Source organism: Mesoplodon mirus, assembly GCF_964341445.2.
Source record: "Mesoplodon mirus genome assembly, chromosome: 20".
NCBI classification, from domain to species: domain Eukaryota; kingdom Metazoa; phylum Chordata; class Mammalia; order Artiodactyla; family Ziphiidae; genus Mesoplodon; species Mesoplodon mirus.
The window spans coordinates 9,451,744-9,472,980 of NC_138996.1; the positions used below are offsets into that span (position 1 = coordinate 9,451,744).

The window sequence follows — 21,237 nt, forward strand, 5'->3', positions numbered from 1 at the left end:
CTGGGGTAGAAGTGTTTGGTTACAAGTCAGCTTTTCCTAGGGACCCACCACATCCATCAAGCCACGACTCATAGGACCCGCCCCATCCAGCCTCACATCATGTTGGTTTTAATAGTTGTACCGTATTCAACAGCTCGAGTCCCCAGATTTTCAAGAAACTATGCGTCTGTTTTGGTCTCCAGGACTCGTCTTTTCTCAAGTTGCCCTATCAGAAATTCCAGAAGACCTTTAACTCCTTTCAGCCCGGTTCCTGGGCTGATCTGGGCCCCAGGGGCAGATCCTCCCTGCGTTCCACCGCAGTCACTCAGCTCCTGCTCTCCCCTTGCCCTTCCTAGGCACGACGGTGTGTCCTCCCTGTGACAACGAGCTGAAATCCGAAGCCATAATCGAGCATCTCTGTGCCAGCGAGTTTGGTAAGAAAGCGTCCCTGGCCGCCTCCGGGAGGTCGGGCGTCCCTGGCTGCTCCCGTTCCGCATCCCTGGTGCAGAGCCTGTTGGAGCATCTTTTTGGGGATGTGTATTCTCTCCCTCCATTCTCCCCGGACGGCTGCTGTTCTCAGGCAGATGGAAGACCAGATAGGGTGGGGAACTGGCCGGTTTTTATGAAAGTCCAACTTGCCTTCTGTTCTTCCGTGTGTGGGATCGCTGGGCAGGTTTGGGGGGACCTTCTCGAGGAGTGGAGGGAGGCAGGCTTGGGGAGAGCTGTAGAGGAGCTGGGGGAAACCGGGCGGCTTGGGCTGGCCTCTCGGCACAGCTCTTCTTCCATCCACCCCTAGGTGTCAGCACCACTCTGGCCAGGATCTGGGAGGGGAGCATCCATGTGCTCAGGGCACTGCCGGGGCGGGCGGGTAGTGGGTGCGGCGGCTCTCGGGTCCTTCCAGGCCAGGAAACTGACAATCCCACAGCGAGGGGTTTTCCTTCCCTTCTTCGCAAATCACTCTGGGCTAAAAGGGACTTCTGGATCTGCACTTGCAGCCCTAGGAGAAGGGCTGGATGTGGCCCCGGGGGCTGATCTCAGGGAGCCTCTCAGGGACAGTCCCCGGTAGTCTGCCCGGCAGAAGTCCGAGCTTCACACACCTTGGGAGGCTGTCCTCTGGAAAAGTAGACGTGAACTGCATCCTTTTGAAGGGCCGACTCCCTCCAGCCTGCCTATTTTATATGGATGTTGAGAAGTGACTGCCGCCAGGCCTGCTTTGCCAAGGACAGGTTCTCATGATTCTGGCCGTTGTGTACCCAAGGCTGGATTTCTTACAGAATTCCTCCCAGGGAAAGCATGATGGTAACGTGAGTGTTTACGTCCATCCAGGGCTACCTACTCTGGGTTTTCACTAACCAAGCATAATAAAGTACATGACAGGGCCTCGTGCTGGCAAAGTGCCGTGTTGGAGAGCTGCACACGTGTATGTGCGCACATGTAAGCTGAAGGAAATGGTACATGTGACAGGTGTAGTCTCAGGGTATTTGTCGTTGTGACTGAAGGCGGGAATTGGCGAATTCTGACCCTTTGCCACGGAGAGCTTCTTGAGAACGCACACGTTTTTAGTGCCCTATTTCTGCATTAAGTATCTCTCCGTGCCTTCTTGGTTCTTGGTGAATGACCTCTGGGACGATTTCGTCTCCCAGGCGTTCCACTGCTTGTGTCTGAGTCACATCCTTTGTTCTGGTTGCCATTTTAAATGAACTCAAATAAATTGTAGAGGGACCTGCAGCAATGTTCCCAAACTCTGATGACCCTTCCGTCCGACGGCGGTGACACTTGCTTGTTGAGGCTCACACCCTTGCTCCATCAAGGGGGGCCCAATGCCCGGCGAGGCTGGCGGGTCTCTGCGGCAGAGTCTGCGCGGCCCCAGCCTGTCACAAGCTTTCCTTCCGCAAACGGCGCGAGATTCCTTCCCAAAGAGGCATTTGGGCATCGAGAAAAAGGCCAGAAATAAAATCTCTCAGAAGTCCTGATGAGAAGCCTTTTGCTGCGTGATTGAAGGGGGGCGGGGGTGGCAGGAAGAATCTGCTCGGTTGTGGCTGTTATCCCGAAGCATCCTTCCTTGCGGGGGGCCGGGGGCAGTGTGGATAATACTCAGGGGCCACCTTTAGATTTCACTGACCCTCTTCCGATAGTGTAAATCACCACACTCTCTTTTAGAAGTCGACTCCCTGACGTTTCAGCAACTCCAGGGAACCGTATTAGAGCCCACTCTGAAAGGTAATATATTTATTAGCTGATGTTTTACGTTCAGATGACTTCTCCCGGGACTGCATGTGCGGAGGACGCGACTCAGATTCAGTGTGTCCAGTCATTGACTGAGCCACGCGTCCAGTCGGTCACTCAACATTTCTTGAGTGCAGAGCTCTGTGCTAGATACCGTGTCCTCAGATACGGACCTAGAATAGACGAAAATTTCATTAAAGAAATTTCTTCGCCCCGACCAAACACGAATCCGTGATTTCCTAGAGAATCGTGGCGTCATAGAACTCACTGCCTGAAGGGGGCGCTGTGGAGACTCCAGGCGAAGGCTGTTCGGCAGCCGTGAGAAGAGAATCTGCATCTTCCCGTTCAGATTCTCAGTAACCCACCAACCTGCATTTGTTGGGGGCTTTAGTGGCAACTCGTTAAACTAGAGCCGTTCGCTAGACATGGGCTGAAGAAGCAAACCTTGGGAAAGAATTTGAGTGTGAAGGTTGACCTTTGGGTGAAGGGGAAAGGTCTGGAGGGGGCTGGGGTAAGCCCCCTGGGGAGGGACATCCTCTCCCCGTGGCAGTGGCTCCCAGCTCCTTGCGTGCAGGCGCCCGGGGTGTATCTTATTTAAATAACCAGTCAGGGCCTGGGCAATCTGATTAGCTGTTTGGGACTGTGTTCCTTTCGCCCGGACATTATCTCCTTCTTGAGTCCCTAGAACTTTTGAATTCTCCTGGATCCTCCAGGTCATCCTATCAAGTCCACTTATTTCACAAATAAGGCGTCTGACTTGCCCCACTGGAGCTCTTTTACTCGCTGTCACGCTGCCTTCCCCCCTTAAGAGAAGATGAACAGCCGCTGGGCTCCATCCTGGAGGCATTTATCTCCTCCGTGCTTGGGTGTCCTGGACGCCAGGCTTCTTTATCTGGATGCAGGAGAGACTTTTATGGGTTTTCTGTGTGTCATGGTCTCATAAGGCAGTAAATAGGATTTTTTTTTCCCTCTCTCTCTCTCTGCAGGGGCTGAGCTCAGCTCTGCCCTTCTTGGCACCCTGGAGAATGCAGCCTTGTTGAGAAACTTGTTTCCTAGCTCAGCTCATTTCAAGTAAGGGAGGTAGTCAGCCACGCTGATGGGATTCAGTTAAGAGACAAAGAAATGCAGCAGGGCAAGCTGACACACAACAGAGAAGAAAAAGAATGCTTTACTCCCTACTCTAGGGATCAAACTTTGCTTTAAGCGGCCCTGACATCCCCTGTGGGAAGACATCAGGTTGTTGGAAGGCTCCCTGGGAGCTCCAGGAACAAGGGGTGCTTTCCTTCTGGGTCAGCACGCCCTCGCCCTCTCCTGCCAGTGCGTCCTCAGACCCCTGCCGCCCCCATGGAGCTGGGCCTGCCCGGCCCATCACCGGCTCCCGCAGCGGCACATTTTTTTTTTTTTTTTTTTTTGGCCATGTTGAGTCTTCGTTGCTGCACGTGGGCTTTCTCCTAGTGGCAGTGAGCGGGGGCTACTCTTCTATGCGGTGCGCGGGCTTTTCATTGTGGTGGCTTCTCTTGTTGCGGAGCACGGGCTCTAGGCACTTCGGCTTCAGTACTTGTGGCACGAGGGCTCAGTAGTTGTGGTGCATGGGCTTAGTTGCTCCGCAACATGTGGGATCTTCCCGGACCAGGGCTCGAACCCGTGTCCCCTGCATTGGCAGGCGGATTCTTAACCACTGCACCGGGCGGTGCATTTTTAACTCTCTGGCAGGTCTGCTTGGTTCTCTCCACCCCTGCACTGTACCTCCTCAGTTCAGAGCACATATTCTGCCCCCAGCAGGGAAAAGCCTCAGTAGAAACACCTGTGGGCTGATGCTCAGGAATGCAGCTGGATCAGCCTGGATCAAGCACCAGATGTGTGACGGCCAAAAGTTAGATGGTGCAAAATCTCTGGATTCAACATGGCGGCCAGGCTGCCTGCTGTGCTTCAGTGAGAACACCCAGCCCTGCTGCTTGTTTTCTCTCTGCTTTTCCTGCTCCATGACAACAGGGTGCTGCTGTTCTCCCTTCGACAGGTCAATATATTATTTGCAAGCTGCCACACTAGTAATCCTGCTGTTAACAACTCAGCACCCATAGCTGTCTTTCCTTCAGCTCAGCTTATCCCAGGGATGGGGGATCTGATTTATAATGGCTGTGAGGTTAGGATCCTGCCTCTGGCCACTCTCTCTAGCTTCTGGATCTGTAAACACCCTTAAGCTTTCCTGGTGGAAATGTGTGGAATAATATACTTCTGCTAAGACAGTTCAGAGCTTCCTCTTGTACTGGCCTCTCCTTTTTTTTTTTTTTTTTTTGAGAGTTCAAGTGGCCACTTCTTTAGCCCAGTATTTTCTGGTTGTGGAAAAAAGATTTCTTGGCCCCTAGAAATTTTTCTTGCCTTCTGGAAGCATATTTTTCCCCATTTATATGTTTCCTCATAAAGAGTAAAACTGTACACTGCAACACTAAACTGAGTCAAAGAGGAAAGAGAAAAAAATTGGCTCTCACCATTAGTGTTTGGGAGTATTTCCTAGAAGAAACATTCTCTGCGGTTTCTGGACCTTCACTAATTTGTTCTCACTCTGGCTCACTCTGCTTTCAAGGTGTTTTGGCTGGGCTGCTGTTTGGAGGTGCATTGTTTGATTTCTTGCAAAAAAGAGGCTCAGCCTTTCCAAACTAAACCTTGGGTTTCCTCCCACAGAGGAGGAGATGGTAGCTGCCAGCACAGTAATTGCAACGTCTGTAAGCTGCTTGAGAGCAGGATCTGTCTCTGATACCATATTTTACCTAACGTTAAGACACCCATTGATTGTGAGACACACCATCCATCACGTGAGATGCCCCGCCCACAGAGAAAACATGCTTCACATTAAAATGTGAAGAGAATCTGTGTCTTAAAATGAATAAAACAGGGCCTGTGTGTAGTTAAATCGTCCTTGGTATGGTGTCTTATCCGCGGTAGGCATAAAATAAAAGTTCGTTGGATGTGTGTGTGAATGACAGTGTGCCGGGAGGTAGGGAGATGGAAATTCGCCTTTTTTTTTTTTTTTTTTTGAGTGGTTTAATTTCCAGTTTATTTTCTGTTAAAGTAACTACAACCTGGTTTTATGTTGCATCATCTTAAAATTCACAAAGATGAATAATATAGGAATTTTTTAAATCCAAAAATATATAATAGAAAGCACGCATCTGAGTACGAATCCTAGATTTTCTACAGAGTGCATGGAAATGCCTTTCCTTAATGTTCACAATTGTTAAATGGGAACAAGTACATTTATATCACAAGATTAGGTTGTATTTAAGTGAGAAGAACAATGTAAAAATTATTTAATATTAAAATGTTCCCAGATGACTAGAAATTGGGATAATTTAGACTTACTTTTTAACTTATTGTATGGGTAGCCTTTTTTTGACCTAACCATTGTATATCCTCTTTTTTCACTATTATCCCATTCCACTAGTACTTATGGAAAACCGGTGAATAGACAAAGGATATTATTCTGGCAGTAGATGCACCTTGTAGGCAAAAAGTAACAGAGCATTGGTTTTATTTTGTTTTCCAGTTTTCTTTCTTTTTTTTTTTTTAAATGAAGTATAGTTGATTTACAATGTTGTGTTAATTTTGGCTGTACAGCAAAATGATTCAGTTATATATATACATTTTTTTAATATTCTTTTCCATTATGGTTTATTATAGGATATTAAATATAGCTCTCTGTGCTATACAGTAGGACCTTGTTATTTATGGCCTTCCTTTTTTATAAAAGGAGAAAACGTCTTTCCGAGCGAGTATGTGTAACTTGTTTATTAAATTCGAGGGAAACTGCCTCCCTGTTTTGGGTGACTGAGTGTATATGTTAAAAAAAAAAAAAAAAAAAGCCCTAATATCTAGAAATCTAGTTCAGTCAAAGTAAAATTAAATAGACATGGAGGAAGGAACTGTAACCCCGGGGTGGAGTTGACAGGCTGAAAACAACTGGTTTTTATTGTCAGTGAAGGTCTCTAAAATACACAGCCCATCCACAGATCTGGAAATAGCTGGAAGGAGCCGTATGGCATTTCACATTCAGGGAAACACGGGGTCAGAGCTTTAGGTGCCCTGGAAATGCCACTCCCAGCTCGTGGCCTGTGGCCCGTCCTAAATCCTTCGCCCGTGATGGGGGTGGTTTGTTCCGTGCAGAGACCACTGCTGAACCCTTGAGGGCCTTTGCAGCCCTCCAGTGGGCTGGGTGGGTCCTGGTGGCGATTCCACGGCCTCCCAGTGGAGAGCTGGGGGCCTGGCTGGGGGAATCAAGCCCCGGGCAGTTTGGGCCGAGATCCCATGGGGACCACTCTGCACTCTGAAGCCATGTTGAGGCACCGCAAGGAAAAGCTGGGAAAAGAGCCAAATTTCCCCCTCTGGTGAGCACTCTCTGCACATTTAATTCTCTCTTGGCTGTACCTGGCAGGAAGATTCTTAGATAAGGCAAATGCCAATAGCAACACTTTTCTTTAGCATACTTGGCCCTGAGAAAGTATATTGAACTGAGAAAGGACCCAGAAACCCAGGCTCCACGGGTGGAGGCGGCACCCCTGGAGCTGAGTTCAATTCTCCCTCTGCCGCTATACGTACGCCGGGCAACACTGGGACATCTCAGAACCTCTCCAGGCCTCGGTTTCCCTACGAGGTGACACTAATACCCAGCATCGGCTTTGGTGAGGCACAGGTGAGCTGGTGTAAGGAACCCAGCCCCGGGCCCCGCACACCCGCTGGACTCGCTAACTGTTCATGCCGGGGGGCTTGGCAAGGACGGGTGGCCCAGCCCTTTGTCCCCAGCAGATGAGGCCTCCCCTCACTAGAGGAGCAGGGTGTGCGGCTCCAAGGCGCTCAGTTGTTTCCAGCCCTTCCCTGTCTCACATCCTGCTGGAGTTGCTGCTTTCTTTGACCCAAGACACGTGGTTGCGGGGGGGCACGTGACTGCTCCCTCTTTGTCGATGAGTCCAGCTCCGAAGAGGTTATTCCTTGGGACGGTCGGTTGCCAGACCGCGGGGTTTGGGTGCCCTTTGACGCGCCCTCCAACCTGCCATTCCGTGATTCTCCTGTTGAGTGGCCCCCCCCTCACTGCCTTCCCCTGCTTTTTAAAAAAAACTTATTGTGATGAAATATACATGACATAAGATGTACCCTTTTTTTTTTTTTTTTGCGGTGCGCGGGCCTCTCACCGTTGTGGCCTCTCCTGTTGCGGAGCACAGGCTCCGGACGCTCAGGCTCAGCGGCCATGGCTCATGGGCCCAGCCGCTCCGCGGCATGTGGGATCTTCCCGGACCGGGGCACGAACCCGCATCCCCTGCATCGGCAGGCGGACTCTCAACCACTGCACCACCAGGGAAGCCCAGATGTACCCTTTTGATCCTTTTTAGGTGTACAGCTCAGTGACATTAAGCGCATTCACACTGTTGTGCCGCCATCGGCACCATCCATCTTTGGATATTTTTCTTCATCCCAAACGGAAACCCTGTACCCAAATGCTAACCCCCCTTCTCCTTCCCCCCAGTTCCCAGGAACCGCCACTGTGCTCTCTGTCTCTAAGACTTTGACTAGTCCAGGTACTGCGTGTAAGTGGAAGCCTGCACTGTTTGTCCTTTGGTGTCTGGCTTATTTCACTTAGCATCGTGTCCTCCTTATCATCTGATGTGTATGTAAACGGTCATGGAGAAGGGGAGCCAAGGGAAGGGTTTACCCTCAAGTTCACCTCTGTTCCCTGGAGCTTTTCTGGGGGTGGGTGGAGAAGGAGGGGGGTAGAGGATGAGCTGAGACAAGGGGGGGCTGCTCGCCCATTTCTTTGGGTGCTGCCTTGCTCTTCCGTACCCCTTTGTCATTCTGAAGATCTGCTGAGCTGGATGGGACCTCAAAGATCAGGCAGTCCAGGGCGCTCAGCTTACAGATGGAGGAAAATAAGACTCAGGTAAAGGAGTTAGTCATCAGATTGCCCAAGGCCACTCTCTGCCTGACATCCCTTACCGTTTTTTGTTCCCAGCAGCTCTTAGCTGGGTAGCCAGTCTGGATTCCACACCCTTCCTCCTTCATGTCCCCTCATGTCCATCACGTTCCCATCCTGCCAGGAATGGGAGAGGAAGCTCTCTGGGAAGGGGCACTGGGTGCTCTCAGAGTTTGCCGGGTATAAATGGACGGATGTCTGTGCCTGACACAGGGAAAGAGCTCGGCGATCATTGGTTTCTTTGTGGAGGGGCAGGCGGTGCTGTTGAATAGAAAGAACATAGGCTTCAGGCCAGACAGACTTGGATGAAATCCCACCTTTATGAGCTGAGCGACCACGAGAAAGTCTCTTAACCTCTCTGAGCCTGTTTCTATCACCTGTGGATGGTGATTCCTGTGTGACTGTGTTGGGAGGAGAATTGGGTCAGTCAAGCATGTTCATTTCCTGGGACATGGCGCCTGCTCCAGCCATAACCGTTATTCTCTCTTCTTATTGGGAAGAGTTGTTTCAGCATGGAGATTGGCCTTGGTAGGAGGATTCAAGCACTAATAAAACAGCTAGCTTGGCACAAAATATTAGGAAATGGAATGGAATGTCCTGATGAATTTCTTCTTAGTAGAGGATTAAACTGGAGAAATCTTTTACAAACCCCACCGGGGAAAACTTTAAAAGGTTGATGTGGCTTCAAGGTGCTGAAGTTCACAAAACCAAAACCAAACAAAAAGCAACCTTATAAATACTAGAAGTTAGACAGTCCGGGCTTTAGTGAAATGACACCCTAAAGTCACTCTAAAAACTGGAAGTCATCGGACAATGATGACGGCAGAATATGTAGGGCTTGGACTGAGCATTTGCTAATTCTAGGACACGCCCACTGAACTCTGTTCTTTTGTTTTTGAGTGATTTTTAGAAATCTTATTCCTGATGTGAGTTTTTCTGCTCATAATACTTTGAGTCTAAGAGAGACCTTAGAGTCCTCCGTGTTGTCCCCTTCTCCCAAGCACTGTCTCTGGGGCAGTTTTCACATTTTTTCCAGCAGCTGTGATATCTGTGATATGCACTCCTGTGAGCCAGAGAAATAGGCCATATTCAGAAGCAAGTGAGCATTTAAGTGTTGGCACATTTCTTCCAGTTTTTCAGAAAGGAGCCAGAAGCTCCAATCTGTATTTATTTTTCAAAGGAGAGCAAATGGCCAAAGAGATGTCAGGCCCTCGCCGTGCTTGGAGCAGCCAATTAAACATGCATTAGCTTTGGAAGGCTTCTCAAAGCCCTATAGATTGCACTTGAAATCTTTGTTTAGTCTTTCAGGAACACTGTCACATGGATGATTTATCAAAGAAAGTTGTTTATCTGGCAGTAAAATAAACTCCGGGCCTGTTCAGACGAAGATTTCCCGTGAATTTCTACCAAGGTAAACACTGGTAACTGGCAGATTGCAAATTCTGTGTGAAAGCCAGACGCATACAATAAATATTTGAGCTACAGATTTGCTGTGTCAGAGGCCCGGCCTGTCACCAACACTGTCACTCCCGCCGTGCCCCAAAGGGCCTGGCCCTGCAGCCGGGCCGGTGGGCTGCCAGGCCCAAGGACTGGCAGGGCCCCTGTGTGCCAGAGCTGCCCCTGCTGCATGGGCCTCCCTGGGCTCAAGTGCCACTTAGTGTGGCACTGGGAACTTCCTGGTTCAGATGGGGGCAAGCCTCAGTCCGGCTTCCCCCTGCATCACACCAACAGCCCATCCAGAAGTGGCCACCTTAGTTTTCTTTGCAAATAGACATTTGTTGAACCAAATTGGCAGGAGGCTGGGGCGTGTTGAATGATTTGGGAGCTGGGGCCGGGGCATGGTGGTCAGGGGTGAAATCACCTTGAAGATTCTGCTGAGCTTGAAGGATGGGGGCAGATGGCTGAGATGCTTTCCCAGGGTCTCTGGCTCTGCGCGTTGGGGGTTGTGAGAGCTCCATTTAGGAGTAAAGGGGGCAGATCCAGCCCTGTGAGGGCGGCACAGGCACGTGTGCCCAGGACCTGGCTGAGTGGGGGAGGGAATGAATGGATGAATGGTGATGATGGAATGAGAGGAAACGGAGCCTTCTAGGTCTTTCTGAGGGAGATAGTGCAGCAGCTATTTATAGTGACTTTTCAGGGAGGGGCTGCTGAGTTATATACTGCTTGTTCTCAGACAGCCCTGGAGTCTGGAGCTTCTGGATCACCCTGGTCTTGGGGTCCTCATGGAAGGCTGAGTCTGAAGGTGTTTGTGGGTACCACCTCTTATTTAGGCACCATCCTGGGTCCTGCTCATCCTGATTTCCTTGGTGGGTCAGGGAGGGGAAGCCAGGACCCTAGAAGCGATGAAGTCACCTGCGAGGGCTTTGGGGGCTGGGGTCAGGGCTCACGTTTGAGGATTGAGAGGAAACGGTGTTGGTCTTTCACGGCTGGAGGAGCCGTGGGTGTGTAAGGCCCGGCGGTCCTAACAGCTCCTTAGGGATTTATGTGCAGGTAATGGATGCTTACTGGCCTGTGGGTATTTAGGGGAATAAAGGAGTATTTCTTTAGGGCAGGAATTAAGGGAAATCCTTTACAGCAGATTCTGAAAGGATGTCTGTGAGTTGGAAAGAGATGCCAGAATAGTACTCTGGCAGAGGGGAAAAATTAGGAACCAGCTTCCCTAAGCGATGCTCTCTCTCCTTCAGGCAGGATAACCAAGAGGGATGTTCTCTATCCTGGGAGAACTTCCGTCAGCATTTTCCCCAGGACGTTGCCTCCTGGGAGTTTCCTCAGACGTGTTCTCTGCTCTCTGTGAGCCCTTTGAAAATGAGCTCACGCTGGTGTGTCTTGCACTGCAAAGCCAACTGGCTCTGGACACGGCTTTAGGGCTGAAGGAAGTCCCCACCTCCATGGCTATGGCCGCAGAGCTGGAATCGGGGCCTGGAATAAGCACGTGCAACCCTTCAGGCTCCACTGGGGCCTCTTGGACCCAGGCCTGTGTCTGTGGCAGGGACGGCCTGTGTCTGTGGCAGGGACGGCCTGTGTTCCTTCCTGTGGTCTCAGCTCCCCATCAGGTCCCTAACTGATCTGAGGACCTGGAGGATGAGGCAGGCTGGAGCCAGGCTCGTCAGTCCCTGTTCTCTTGCTTTAGTGCCGGGTTCCAACTCTTGGGCCTGTTAGGAGGGCAGGGTCTCCTGCGGGGGCTGGATACATCCAGGGCGGCTCCCTAGAGGAGATGAAGTTTAATGGAGAAAGTCAAGGAAGGCATCCTGGTGTCAGGAGGTGAGGGCTGGGAAAGGAGTTAAGACTCGAAATAAATAGTACTTAAAAAATTTTTTTTTCTAATTTATTTTATTGAAGTATAGTTGATTTACAATGTTGTGTTAATTTCTGCTGTACAGCAAAGTGACTCAGTTGTACATATATGTACACGTTCTTTTTCATATTCTTTTCCACTATGGTTTATCACAGGATATTGAGTATATTTCCCTGTGCTATACAGTAGGACCTTGTTGTGTATCCAGTCTCTATATAATAGTTTGCATCTGCTAACCCCAAACTCCCACTCCATCCCTCCCCCAGCCCCCTCCCCCTTGGCAGTGACAAGTCTGTTCTCTGTGTCTGTGAGTCTGTTTCTGTTTCATGGATACGTTCATTTGTGTCATATTTTAGATTCCACGTATAAGCGAGATCATATGGTATCAAATAGTACTTCTTAAATTGACAAAACCTGATTCGGGTAAATCAGCACAGGTAGAGAAGGTCATCTGTTGGTTCTGGCAGCTGACTCGGCGTCCTGTTCGGACTCGCTTTGGCCGAAACCGGGGGACGCAAGGGCTGAGTTGAGGTGTGAGGAAGGAGGTGGTCTTTCTGATTCCGGGTTCCCCGCTGGTAGGATGCTGGGGCCCCAGGGGGAGCAGCAGCTGGAGTGAGCAGGTGTGTTACAGGGGTGACCCAACCAGCATGGCTGTGGGTCCGAGTCAGGGATCCTGCCGGCAGGGCATGGCTGCAGGGGGAGTGTGGCAATCTGCTCTGGGCGACTGAGCCTACGAAGACAGCCTCTAACTTCATGTCAACTACAGCGGCTTCCACGAAAGTGAGGGGGCTGACTAGAGAGAGTCATGGCCTGGCCTTTGTTCTGAGATGCGGAGGCTCAGGTGCCCACAGCGTGCCAGGTGCCAGCGAGCACCCAGCCTCTAGGGTGACAGCTCCTTTACTCTTGACATGCATTCATTTAAAAACAGGCATATGACGTGTGCGTGTGTTTTCTTTTGAAAAGTCTAACGATCTCAGAAGGTGGGCAGTCTTGCACAGATTTGATCCTACAGACGATTGTTGGGCTTCTGCGGAGGACATGGCCCTGCTTATACTTTAAGCTACGTATGCTGACTTTGGGATCGACAGACATCCAGAGGCAGGAGTGTTTGTATTGTCTCTTCCCAGAGCCTGGGAGGAGGGGAGTCCCCACGGTCAAGGCCAAAGAGAGCGCTGCCTCCTCTCTGCAGGTGCCCTGCCCTTGGCGAGGAAGGTCAGACCTCAGGCAGAAGATAGCTTTTACCTGTGCACATCAGGGGAGCTTTGTAGTAGGGGCAGTTCCGTCCATCCTTTTGTGTGCAGCCTTTCAAACTGCATTCTCAGTGAGAAGGCCTGTACTGAGCTGCCTTGAGGGGGTGAGCGGCCCAGGTTATCAGGTCTCCATCCAAACGTGGTGGAGGTTTAGGTGGGGGTGGTGTGTTCGGGGGGCGGGGTGTCTCTAGGTGACCTCATAGGAGGACCAGGGCACCTCACCCTCCCTCTTCCTGGAGCCAGCTTGAGGCCAAAGCTTCATCTGGGGGCTTCCCCATGGGGCTTCTGTTCTGCCTCTCGGCACCTGGCACCCACCAGTTCTGTGCCAGCCCATATGGTGTTCCCTGCCCTTGAGAGGGAAGTGAGCGGTTCACCCAGTCCCGCATTGGCGTTAGAGATGTCCTAAATGCCGGCGGAATTGAAGGCTGTATCACATGCAGACTCGGGAGCAGTGAGTGCACACGACAGTGGTTGTGCAGGATGACCGGGGTGTGCTTCCTACCTGCAGAAGGCTTACCGTCTAGAGGGGACAGAGGGGAGAAAACAGGCAAGCATAAGATCACGTCATCAATGCTGAAATCCCTGTAACAGGTAAGCGCTGGGGCCGTGGGAGCACAGGCGAGGGAGCAGGTCTTCCTGGGGAGGGGTCGGGACAGCTCCAGAGAGGAGGCGCCTTGTGCTGTCCACTGAAGGATTGGTTGGAGTTTCTCACCAAAAAGATGGACATAGGAAGAATATTCTAAGTGGTGGACCCCTCCGAGACCAGGACACATAGGCATGACGTCATCTGTATATGGGGGAGTGGCGATTCTCTTTGTGGACGGCTTATAAGGCGTATGGGGGTGGGTATCTAGAAATGAGATTGACAACGTAGGCAAAAGTCAGCTCAGGGCCCTGAATGCCATGCTGAAGAAAGGAACATTTGTCTTGTTGTCAATGAGGGGCGTCAGGAGCCTGTTTTAAAGTGAAGGGCTTGGGTGGAGAGCAGAGGGGGGGGGGAGGAGGAAGGGGAGGAGGGGAGAAGAGGAAGGGGAGGAGGAGGAGGAGGGAGAGGAGAGGGAGGAGGGGAGGGGGAGAGGGAGGAGGAGGAGGGAGAGGAGAGGGAGGAGCTGGGGGAGGGGAGGGAGGGGGAGGAGAGGGAGGGGCTGGGGGAGGAGGGGAAGAGGGGAGAAGAAGGGGGAGGAGGGGGAGGAGAGGGAGGAGAGGAGAGGGAGGAGGAAGAGGAGAAGGAGGGGCTGGGGGAGGGGGAGGAGGAGGGGAGAGGGAGGAGGAGGAGGGGGAGAGGGAGGAGTAGGAGGAAGAGGGGGAGGAGGAGGAAGAGGGGGAGGAGGGAGAGGGGGAGGGGGAGGAGGGGTAAGAAGAGGGGGAGGAGGAAAACTGAAGGAGGAGGTGCTCATTCATCCAAAGCGTTGATGTGCAGAGCCTCAGGTGTCAGAGGTGAGAGGTTTAGGACAGGTGGGCCTGTGGGCTCAGGGCAGCGCTGGCCGGTGCCGGGCCACCCACTGCAAGGCGCCGCTGTCGGCCGTTCTGATGAGGTCGGCACGCGGCTTGGGCAGCCGGGCAGGCCATCTGCTGCGGTCAGGGCCCCGGGAGACTTCCGTTGGGGAGCGCGGGGCAGGAGCCCGAGAGTGTCATCAGCCCACACGCGGGTCACCGCAGAGCGTGTCATTCCCGAGAGCGGCGGTCATTAGGAGCCGTCGTAAACTCCTGACTCACTCTCCAGCCCTCGTTAGCGGCCGGGCGGGCAGCACGCTCGGCGCCTGTGGAGCCAGGCCTGCGATGGTGGGGCTGAGTCAACCCAGGGGTCCGGGGCCTCGTGGAGGGGGAGGCAAGAGGGGCTGCGGCCACAGGGGGCGGGGGAGGCCTCGGCTGGGGTGCGAGTGTGGTTTGTGTGTGTGCGCACGTCTGAGTGTGTGGGTAGATCTGAGCGCGCTCATCTGTGCACAGTGTGTCTGCCTGGTGAGCGTGGGTGCCAGTCACCCCTCCGGGGGCTGAGTCTCCACGGCCGAGGTCAGGGGCCTCCTCCTTTCCCCGTTGCTCCAGAGAGAGGCCTTCCAGAACCCGCCGCCAATTCCCCGGACTCGGGAAGGCTCTGGAGCCTGGCAGGGATTTCTGGGCAGCAGGCGCGCCCAGGGCCACCTCTGCGGGTCGGCGAGCCCTCCTCCAGTCCCCGTGTTTTGTTTATTCCTCCAGATGCCAACCAGGCTGATTTTGTTAGGTTTCAGTGTTTGTAGCAAGTCCATTTAGAACTGCTGCTTCTCTGGGCGAGACCACCTCCTCCGCAGATGCCAGCGGTTCACAGGGATTGTTGTGAAGGGCATGGTGTAATCCCTGGGATATAAAAAGTCCATCCGGAGGAACAGGCACGGCCTGAGGTGTCATACAGGCCTGAGTTCAAGGCCTGGTCCCACCACCTACTGTGTCAGCTTGGGCAAGCCGCTTCACTGCTCTGTGACTCAGTTTACCCACCTGTACACAAAACGCAACCATAAAACAAGCTTACAAACTTCTGTGCGAGGAGATAAAGGGGGATGTGACAGACAATCGCCCCAGTCCTGGAGTCCTGCGATGTGACCCAGCGCTGCCACTCAGCCAGTCAGTGACGTCTCTGAGCCTGTTTCCTTATTAAGCAAGTTGAAGGGGTCACCCTGATGACCTCTAAGGCTCCTTCCAGCTCTGAAATCTTATGGTTTTGTTCCGCAAAGTGCTGTGACTTGGTTTCTTGCTAAATATCTTTGCTGGCATCTCCCTGCTTGCCGAGGACCTGGGTCTCCATCTCAGGCGCGTGTGGAAGAGCTGAGCAGTGAGTGGGAGGCCGTCGCAGAGGAGCTGGGTTGGGGTGCAGCTGTGGGACCCCCAGCCTGGGAGCGGCACTGGTCCACGGCAGGTCTGCATTCCCTGACGGGGCCTGGCAGGCTGCTGGGCGCCCTGACCTCAGCCCCTCTCCTGGACGTGTCCCCCCGTGCTTCCTCAGAAACCCAGGGACAGTGGGGACCCTTTCCACCTGTGCGGGGAAGACAGCCTGGTGGGAGACCAGTTTGCAGGCACGGTGCAGGTGATTTCCAAGGAGGACTTTCCAAACCTCAGAACCGATTTTCAATTCCAGCTCCATGATTTATCAGCCATGAGACTCTGGCCAACTCCAGTTCTCTGGGCCTCAGTTTTCTCACCTGCCAAATCGGGATAATTGTGTATACTTCTCAGAACTGGTGGATAGACCCCATGAGATTGTACCGATGTGTCCTGGAAAGGACACACTGCAAATCCACCCCGAGCCTGTGACCTTGGCCGCGGTCCCACGTGCCATCTTACAGCTCTGCTGGGCAACCCTTCATGGCCTCTCTTCCCTAAAGCATTTCTAACCTAAGCCACACACTTGGCTTTCCTTAAAAAAGAAAAAATAAAATGAATGCATTTTACAGATAGACCAGATCTGAACCAGGATACTTAATGGTGATGCTTTTCTCAGAGGAGCTTCAAAGGAATTTTAGAGGTTATTAAAATACACGCTGATTTCACCCCCCAGACATCTCTGGGTTCACAAGGGGAGCAAATCTTACCTGAAGACTAAAGTTCAAAGCATCAGGTGGAGAGGACGCTCAGAACGTCTGGGACTGAGACTTTGCGTCAGTCTTGTCCCCGAGAGGGGCCAGTGGCCTTGGCAAGCCGGGTGCAGACAGGGCACATCTGGGAACCTCTGTCCCTCAGTGGCAAGTGACCCGGGGCTTTGACGGACACCCTCTGCACTGGTGCTGGCCTGTGGAATGAGCACTCAACATCCCTTTGGCCCGTGGTAGCCAATGGCGGATACTTTGTGTGGGCAGCAGCTGTGAAGTGTCAGCAGGTAGGCTGTGAGCATCACTCCTAGGTGCTGCAGGGTCAAAGTTGGGTGTTTCCCGCTTTCTCTGGGGCCTGGTGATTCTCTTCCCACTTCCTCCTTCAAACGACAAGGCTGTGTTTGCCTCTCAGGACCACAAGGGCCAGGAGGACGGTGGTTGAGAGAACTGGGACTGGCTTGTCCAGCCAAGGGACATCGTGTGCTGTGTAGCTCAGGTAGAGCCCGGCTTGCTGAGGAAACAAAACCTTGACCGACAAGGTGGTGGGGTCCCCCCTCCCCAGGGAGCTGTTCACAGGGGGCATGGCCTCTTGCCTGCGACCCCGAGAGGCCTGCATCTGGCAGGAAGCAGGAGGATAACTTCTCCGGTCCTTCTAGCCCCACAGAGTCCGTGGTCCGCAGGCCACCTGCTGGCGGCACTCCTGCTGGTGGCTTTCCCAGGAAGGTGGCTGTGTCGGAGGGCGAACCTTCCTTCCCAGGAGGACGTCGGCTGATTTTCCGGAGGAAGGTGGAGGGACAGCCTGCGGCCTGGTCAAGTCACCCAGCAACCTGGGATGCCAGCCTCGAGTCCCCCCCAGCCCTCACGCGTAGACCCTTCAGGAGGGAAAGGCCGGCTCTGGTGTGCATAGCAGAACCTCGAAGCTGGTCTGAGTTGCGTGTCTTTGTGGCGAAGACCGGATGGCTTGGAGCTCCTGACTCCTGGGGACTGGTCCTCCGGTTGCCAGGGAGGAGGCCGACAGACCTAGAATGAAGTGCAGGCCCGGGCGGGCCTCCCTCCTGCCCTTGCCTTCATGCAGGCGGGACATCTGGTCCACCCCCCACTCCGGGTATCAGCTTTCCTGGGGACTTGGTTTCCCCAGTTGTGTAACTGTGTGTGTGAGGGTGTGTGTGTGTGAGGCGCTGGGGGCAGCGGAGCCCGGGACCGGCTTCTCTGGAATGACGGGGCTCCCTGGCTGGTGTGGGTTTGCTCGTGACTGACAGCTCTTCGCCTGCAGCCTTCTTCCCTTACAGACCTAATGTGTCTTCTGGCAGGTTTCCTTGTTCTGATTACTCAGGCCCCGCAGAGCACCGGTGCTTTCCTTTTCTTTTGCTCACCATCCCCATCTTGGTCCCCCCTTTCCGAGCGGGTTGGGGGGTGGAATCCAGTCTGGACCAGCCGAGAACGCTCTGTGCTCCTGCCTGGCCCCGGGGCCTTAGAATGAGGAACCCCAGCCAGAGTTGAGAAGCTGCCTGCTTCCTCCCTGGGAGCCCTCAGCGTGGAAATTCCAGGGGGGCCCACACCCCAAAAAACCCTGGCTCAGGAAACCGACACGCAGCTACGTGTGTAGTGGCCTGAAGGGTCACTGGCGTTCCCCCCGGGTCTGGTTGTCACGGGGGTGTGAAGCCTGGGAGCCCATTTCCTGGGGTTTGCAGCCTGCTCTCCAAGCCCCTGACTCACCCACAAAGGCCCCCAGAGGAAGGCAGGTCTGGGACTCACGAGGACAGGCCCCAGGATGGCTCAGGAAGAGTTTCCTGGACCGGAGGGGATGGAGTGCTGGGCCGCAGCCTGCTGTTCTGCCTGATGGGTGGTCCTGGGTCAGAGTGAGGGGCCAGGTTCTCCTTGAAAAGGGCGGGGGCGGGGACTGGCAGAGGGACCTCTGGCCCCGGCTTTCCTCCTTCACTGCAGCCACGTTTCTTGGAGGAAGGAACAGACCTGAGAGCAAGCCGGGGTTGTACTGCAGCCCGGCTGCAGCTTGGTTTTCCGGTTTGGGGCATTTTGTTCTGGCCTTGGAGCAGGGGGAGGGTTGTTTGCCTTTGGAGAGGAGGGAAGGGGACTGTGATTACCTGCAGTTGGAGCCCGAGGGGCCGGGTGTCCTCTTTCCGAGACGGAGTGTGTGTTGAAGGACAGCGCTTGGGGATCGAGGTGGGGGGGGGCAGCGGGGGTCCTGGTTCCAGCTCCTGATGAGCCGGATGCTTGCTTCCTCTCAGCCCCTGTTCGCTGATCTCTGGAACAAGACTTTGGCTGGATGGCCTCTTAAATCCCATGTCGCTCTCAGAACGTGCTCCATGTCCTAACGCAGTGTTCTTTAAACACACACACCACGAAGCAGAACCTTTCTTCAAAGGAAATCTTACCCTGACCTTCATCACAGAAACTGGTCCACGGGGGCCTCTACGCTGGAGGAGGGGGGCCTGGACCTGGGTTAGCTTGGCCACTTCTTACTCGTGGCGCATGACTGACCCTTACTCGTTTAAGAGGTTCCTGGGCGTCTGGGAGGGTGTCTGACCTCAAGGAGGAAGGGCTGTGATTATCCGATGAGACACTGTGTGAGGGCTGTGTCCTTTCTTCCTGGATGGACATCGGGGCCTTTACCCAGTGTCCCCTGGCCTGTCCATACCCCTGTGGGTATGGACGATGACATTGCCGCCCACAGCGTGTGGTCCTGCCGCTCACCAAAGGCGGGGTGCTCTCCACGGGACGCTCTGGGGAGACTCGGCTCCAGGGCCCTCTCCTGGCTTCTGTTGGCTGCCGGCAGTCCCCGGCATCCCTTGACTCATGACTCCAGTCTCCACTCTGTCTCCACGAGGCTCTTCCCTTGTGTCTGTGTCCTTTCTTCTTGTAAGGACGCCAGTCGTTGGGTTTGGGATCCACCAAATCCAGTGTGGCCTCATCCTAACTAATTGCAGCTGCAAAGACTGCATTTCCAAATAAGGCCATATTCTGAGGGTCCAGGTGCATGTGAATTGGGGGGCACGCTACTGAACTCACTTTAGGGTTCTAGAGCCAACCTACCTGAGATCGAGTCCTGGTTCTCCGTTACTTACTAGCTGGTGTCTTTTGGAAAACTGTAGCCTAAATCCTCTTGTCTTACAAGGTGAGTGATAGTTGTACCGACTTTACCAGGTCTCTGGAAGGCCCTTAAGGATGATGCCTGACACTTGCGGTCAGTACCGGGGTCCCTAAGGTGGACTTGGGAGGTCGCAGCAGAGGGCGGTGGTCGTCAAAGGCGTGATGGGCTCGCAGACAAAGAAAGCCGGCTTCATGCGGTGAGTACCAATGCGCGAATCTTGGAAGGCATCTGTAAGGCAGAAAAAGCCTTGTTGGTCTGGAGCACCTGGCCTGGCAGAGAAAATTCTAGATGTGAGATGGTGGCCCGCTGAGCGCCGTGTCACACACAGCAGGGCCTGGCTCCTGGTGGCCCCTGGGAAGCAGGGAGCAGCTCCAAATACAGCCAGTGGCTCTATTGCTTAGCTGCTGGGGGCAGGGGTGTTACAAGGCTGATTTCTAACATTATAAGTGAGCTTGGGAATAGAACCGCAGAAAACCAAGAGCCTCAAGGTGCAGTGTCTAGAGTCTCGAGGTGAGAGGATGTCTCCCCTCAGCCAAGCCAGGGAAAGTCAGTTGCTGATGTGGGGCAAGGTCGGCTCCCAAGGCATCTTTGGAACAGGTTCTAAAGGGTGGCGGGAGCGATCGTGGAGCCCCCCTCTGTGCCTCTGGCCTGCAGTGCCCCGAAGGTCTCCAGCACATGGATGGGTTTGCCCCAGCAGCTCATCTGAAGCGCTTTAGAAAATAAGGACCCTTTAAAAACCGTTTATTTGTTGAACGTGGGGCATGAGAAGCTGCATTCACAGGAGGGAGGAACTTCGGAGAAATCACGACTGGCGTAGATCAGAACGCCAGAAAACGGCTCAGGGGGCCTGGATCTTGAAACCGCATCTTTCCTCACTGGCCAGCAAATGAAATTCTTCATACAGAGGGTGTGTCAGCCCCTCAGGCTACCAGTAGTAGTTAGTCACGCGTGCAGCCGTGTTAAGGATGGTTTCACTGCAAACCCTCAATTTACGACAAATTGGCATTGTAGCTGTTGGGTGTACGGTGTCTATACATCTGTCCATCAAAGATCAAAACGGGTGCTGACAGGTGACAAGGTGCCTCCTACGTAGTACCAGCTTATCTGCAACGGCCGGGTGGTGGCCGTGAGCTCGAGCATTCTGTGTCCTGAAGTGTCTGTGCTGGTGCCGGAGCTCTGATCATAAGCTGGGTGACATTCGTCTTCCACCTTCCCTGGTCAGTGGCGGTGACATCAGTCTCCGATGCCTGGAGCATGAGCAGGGCGGTGACCTCCGTTCTTGGGCAGATCCAGGGGGGGACCCGCCCAGCTTCCCGACTCCTCCTGCTTCATCCCAGCTCTGGGGGGACAACTGGGGGCAAGCGAGTATGTGGGCTCAGAGGGTCAGCCCTCTTGACCTCTGCCAGTGAAGGGCACGCCTGGCCAGGAAGCCGGATGCTGGGGAGCAAACTGAGCCAGAGCCATCGCCCGGAACCCCGGGGTCCTGACTGTCTTCAGCAGGAAGGGATGCACCTCACACGGGGCGTCCTGGGGCCCATTAACCAAAATCTGTCGGTTCTGCAGCCAGGAGCTTGGTAAACACGTAGGAAGCACTGGCTGCCTGAGTGGTAGGCGTGCCTTTGCAGTTGGCGCACCGCCCCAGGATGTGGTCAGACACCTGCTGCCCAAGAAGCTCTGTCCCCGTCATTATCCGAGTCCTTGCCCATCCACCAGCTTCCCCAGGGGTCTCCTTTAGGCCAACTCGGCCCCGGGGCGCAGCGGCTTCCGCAGCCATGGGGAAGTTTGTTTGTTGATGTGTTGATTTTTGTTTCCGTCTCTTTTAAATAAGTAGTTTTCCTGGAGAAGCAGAAAAGAGCCCCAAG

General features: G+C 53.7%; 1 protein-coding gene across 1 annotated transcript in view; it reads left to right on the top strand.

Annotated features, from left to right (window-relative positions):
* The window catches only part of SFRP1 (secreted frizzled related protein 1), a 44,635-nt gene that overhangs the window by 5,724 nt on the left and 17,674 nt on the right, over window positions 1-21,237 (top strand). Inside the window, exon 2 of the mRNA XM_082608394.1 lies at window positions 336-413. Coding sequence (XP_082464520.1) covers window positions 336-413 — 78 coding nt within the window. The remainder of the gene's footprint in view (window positions 1-335; window positions 414-21,237) is intronic.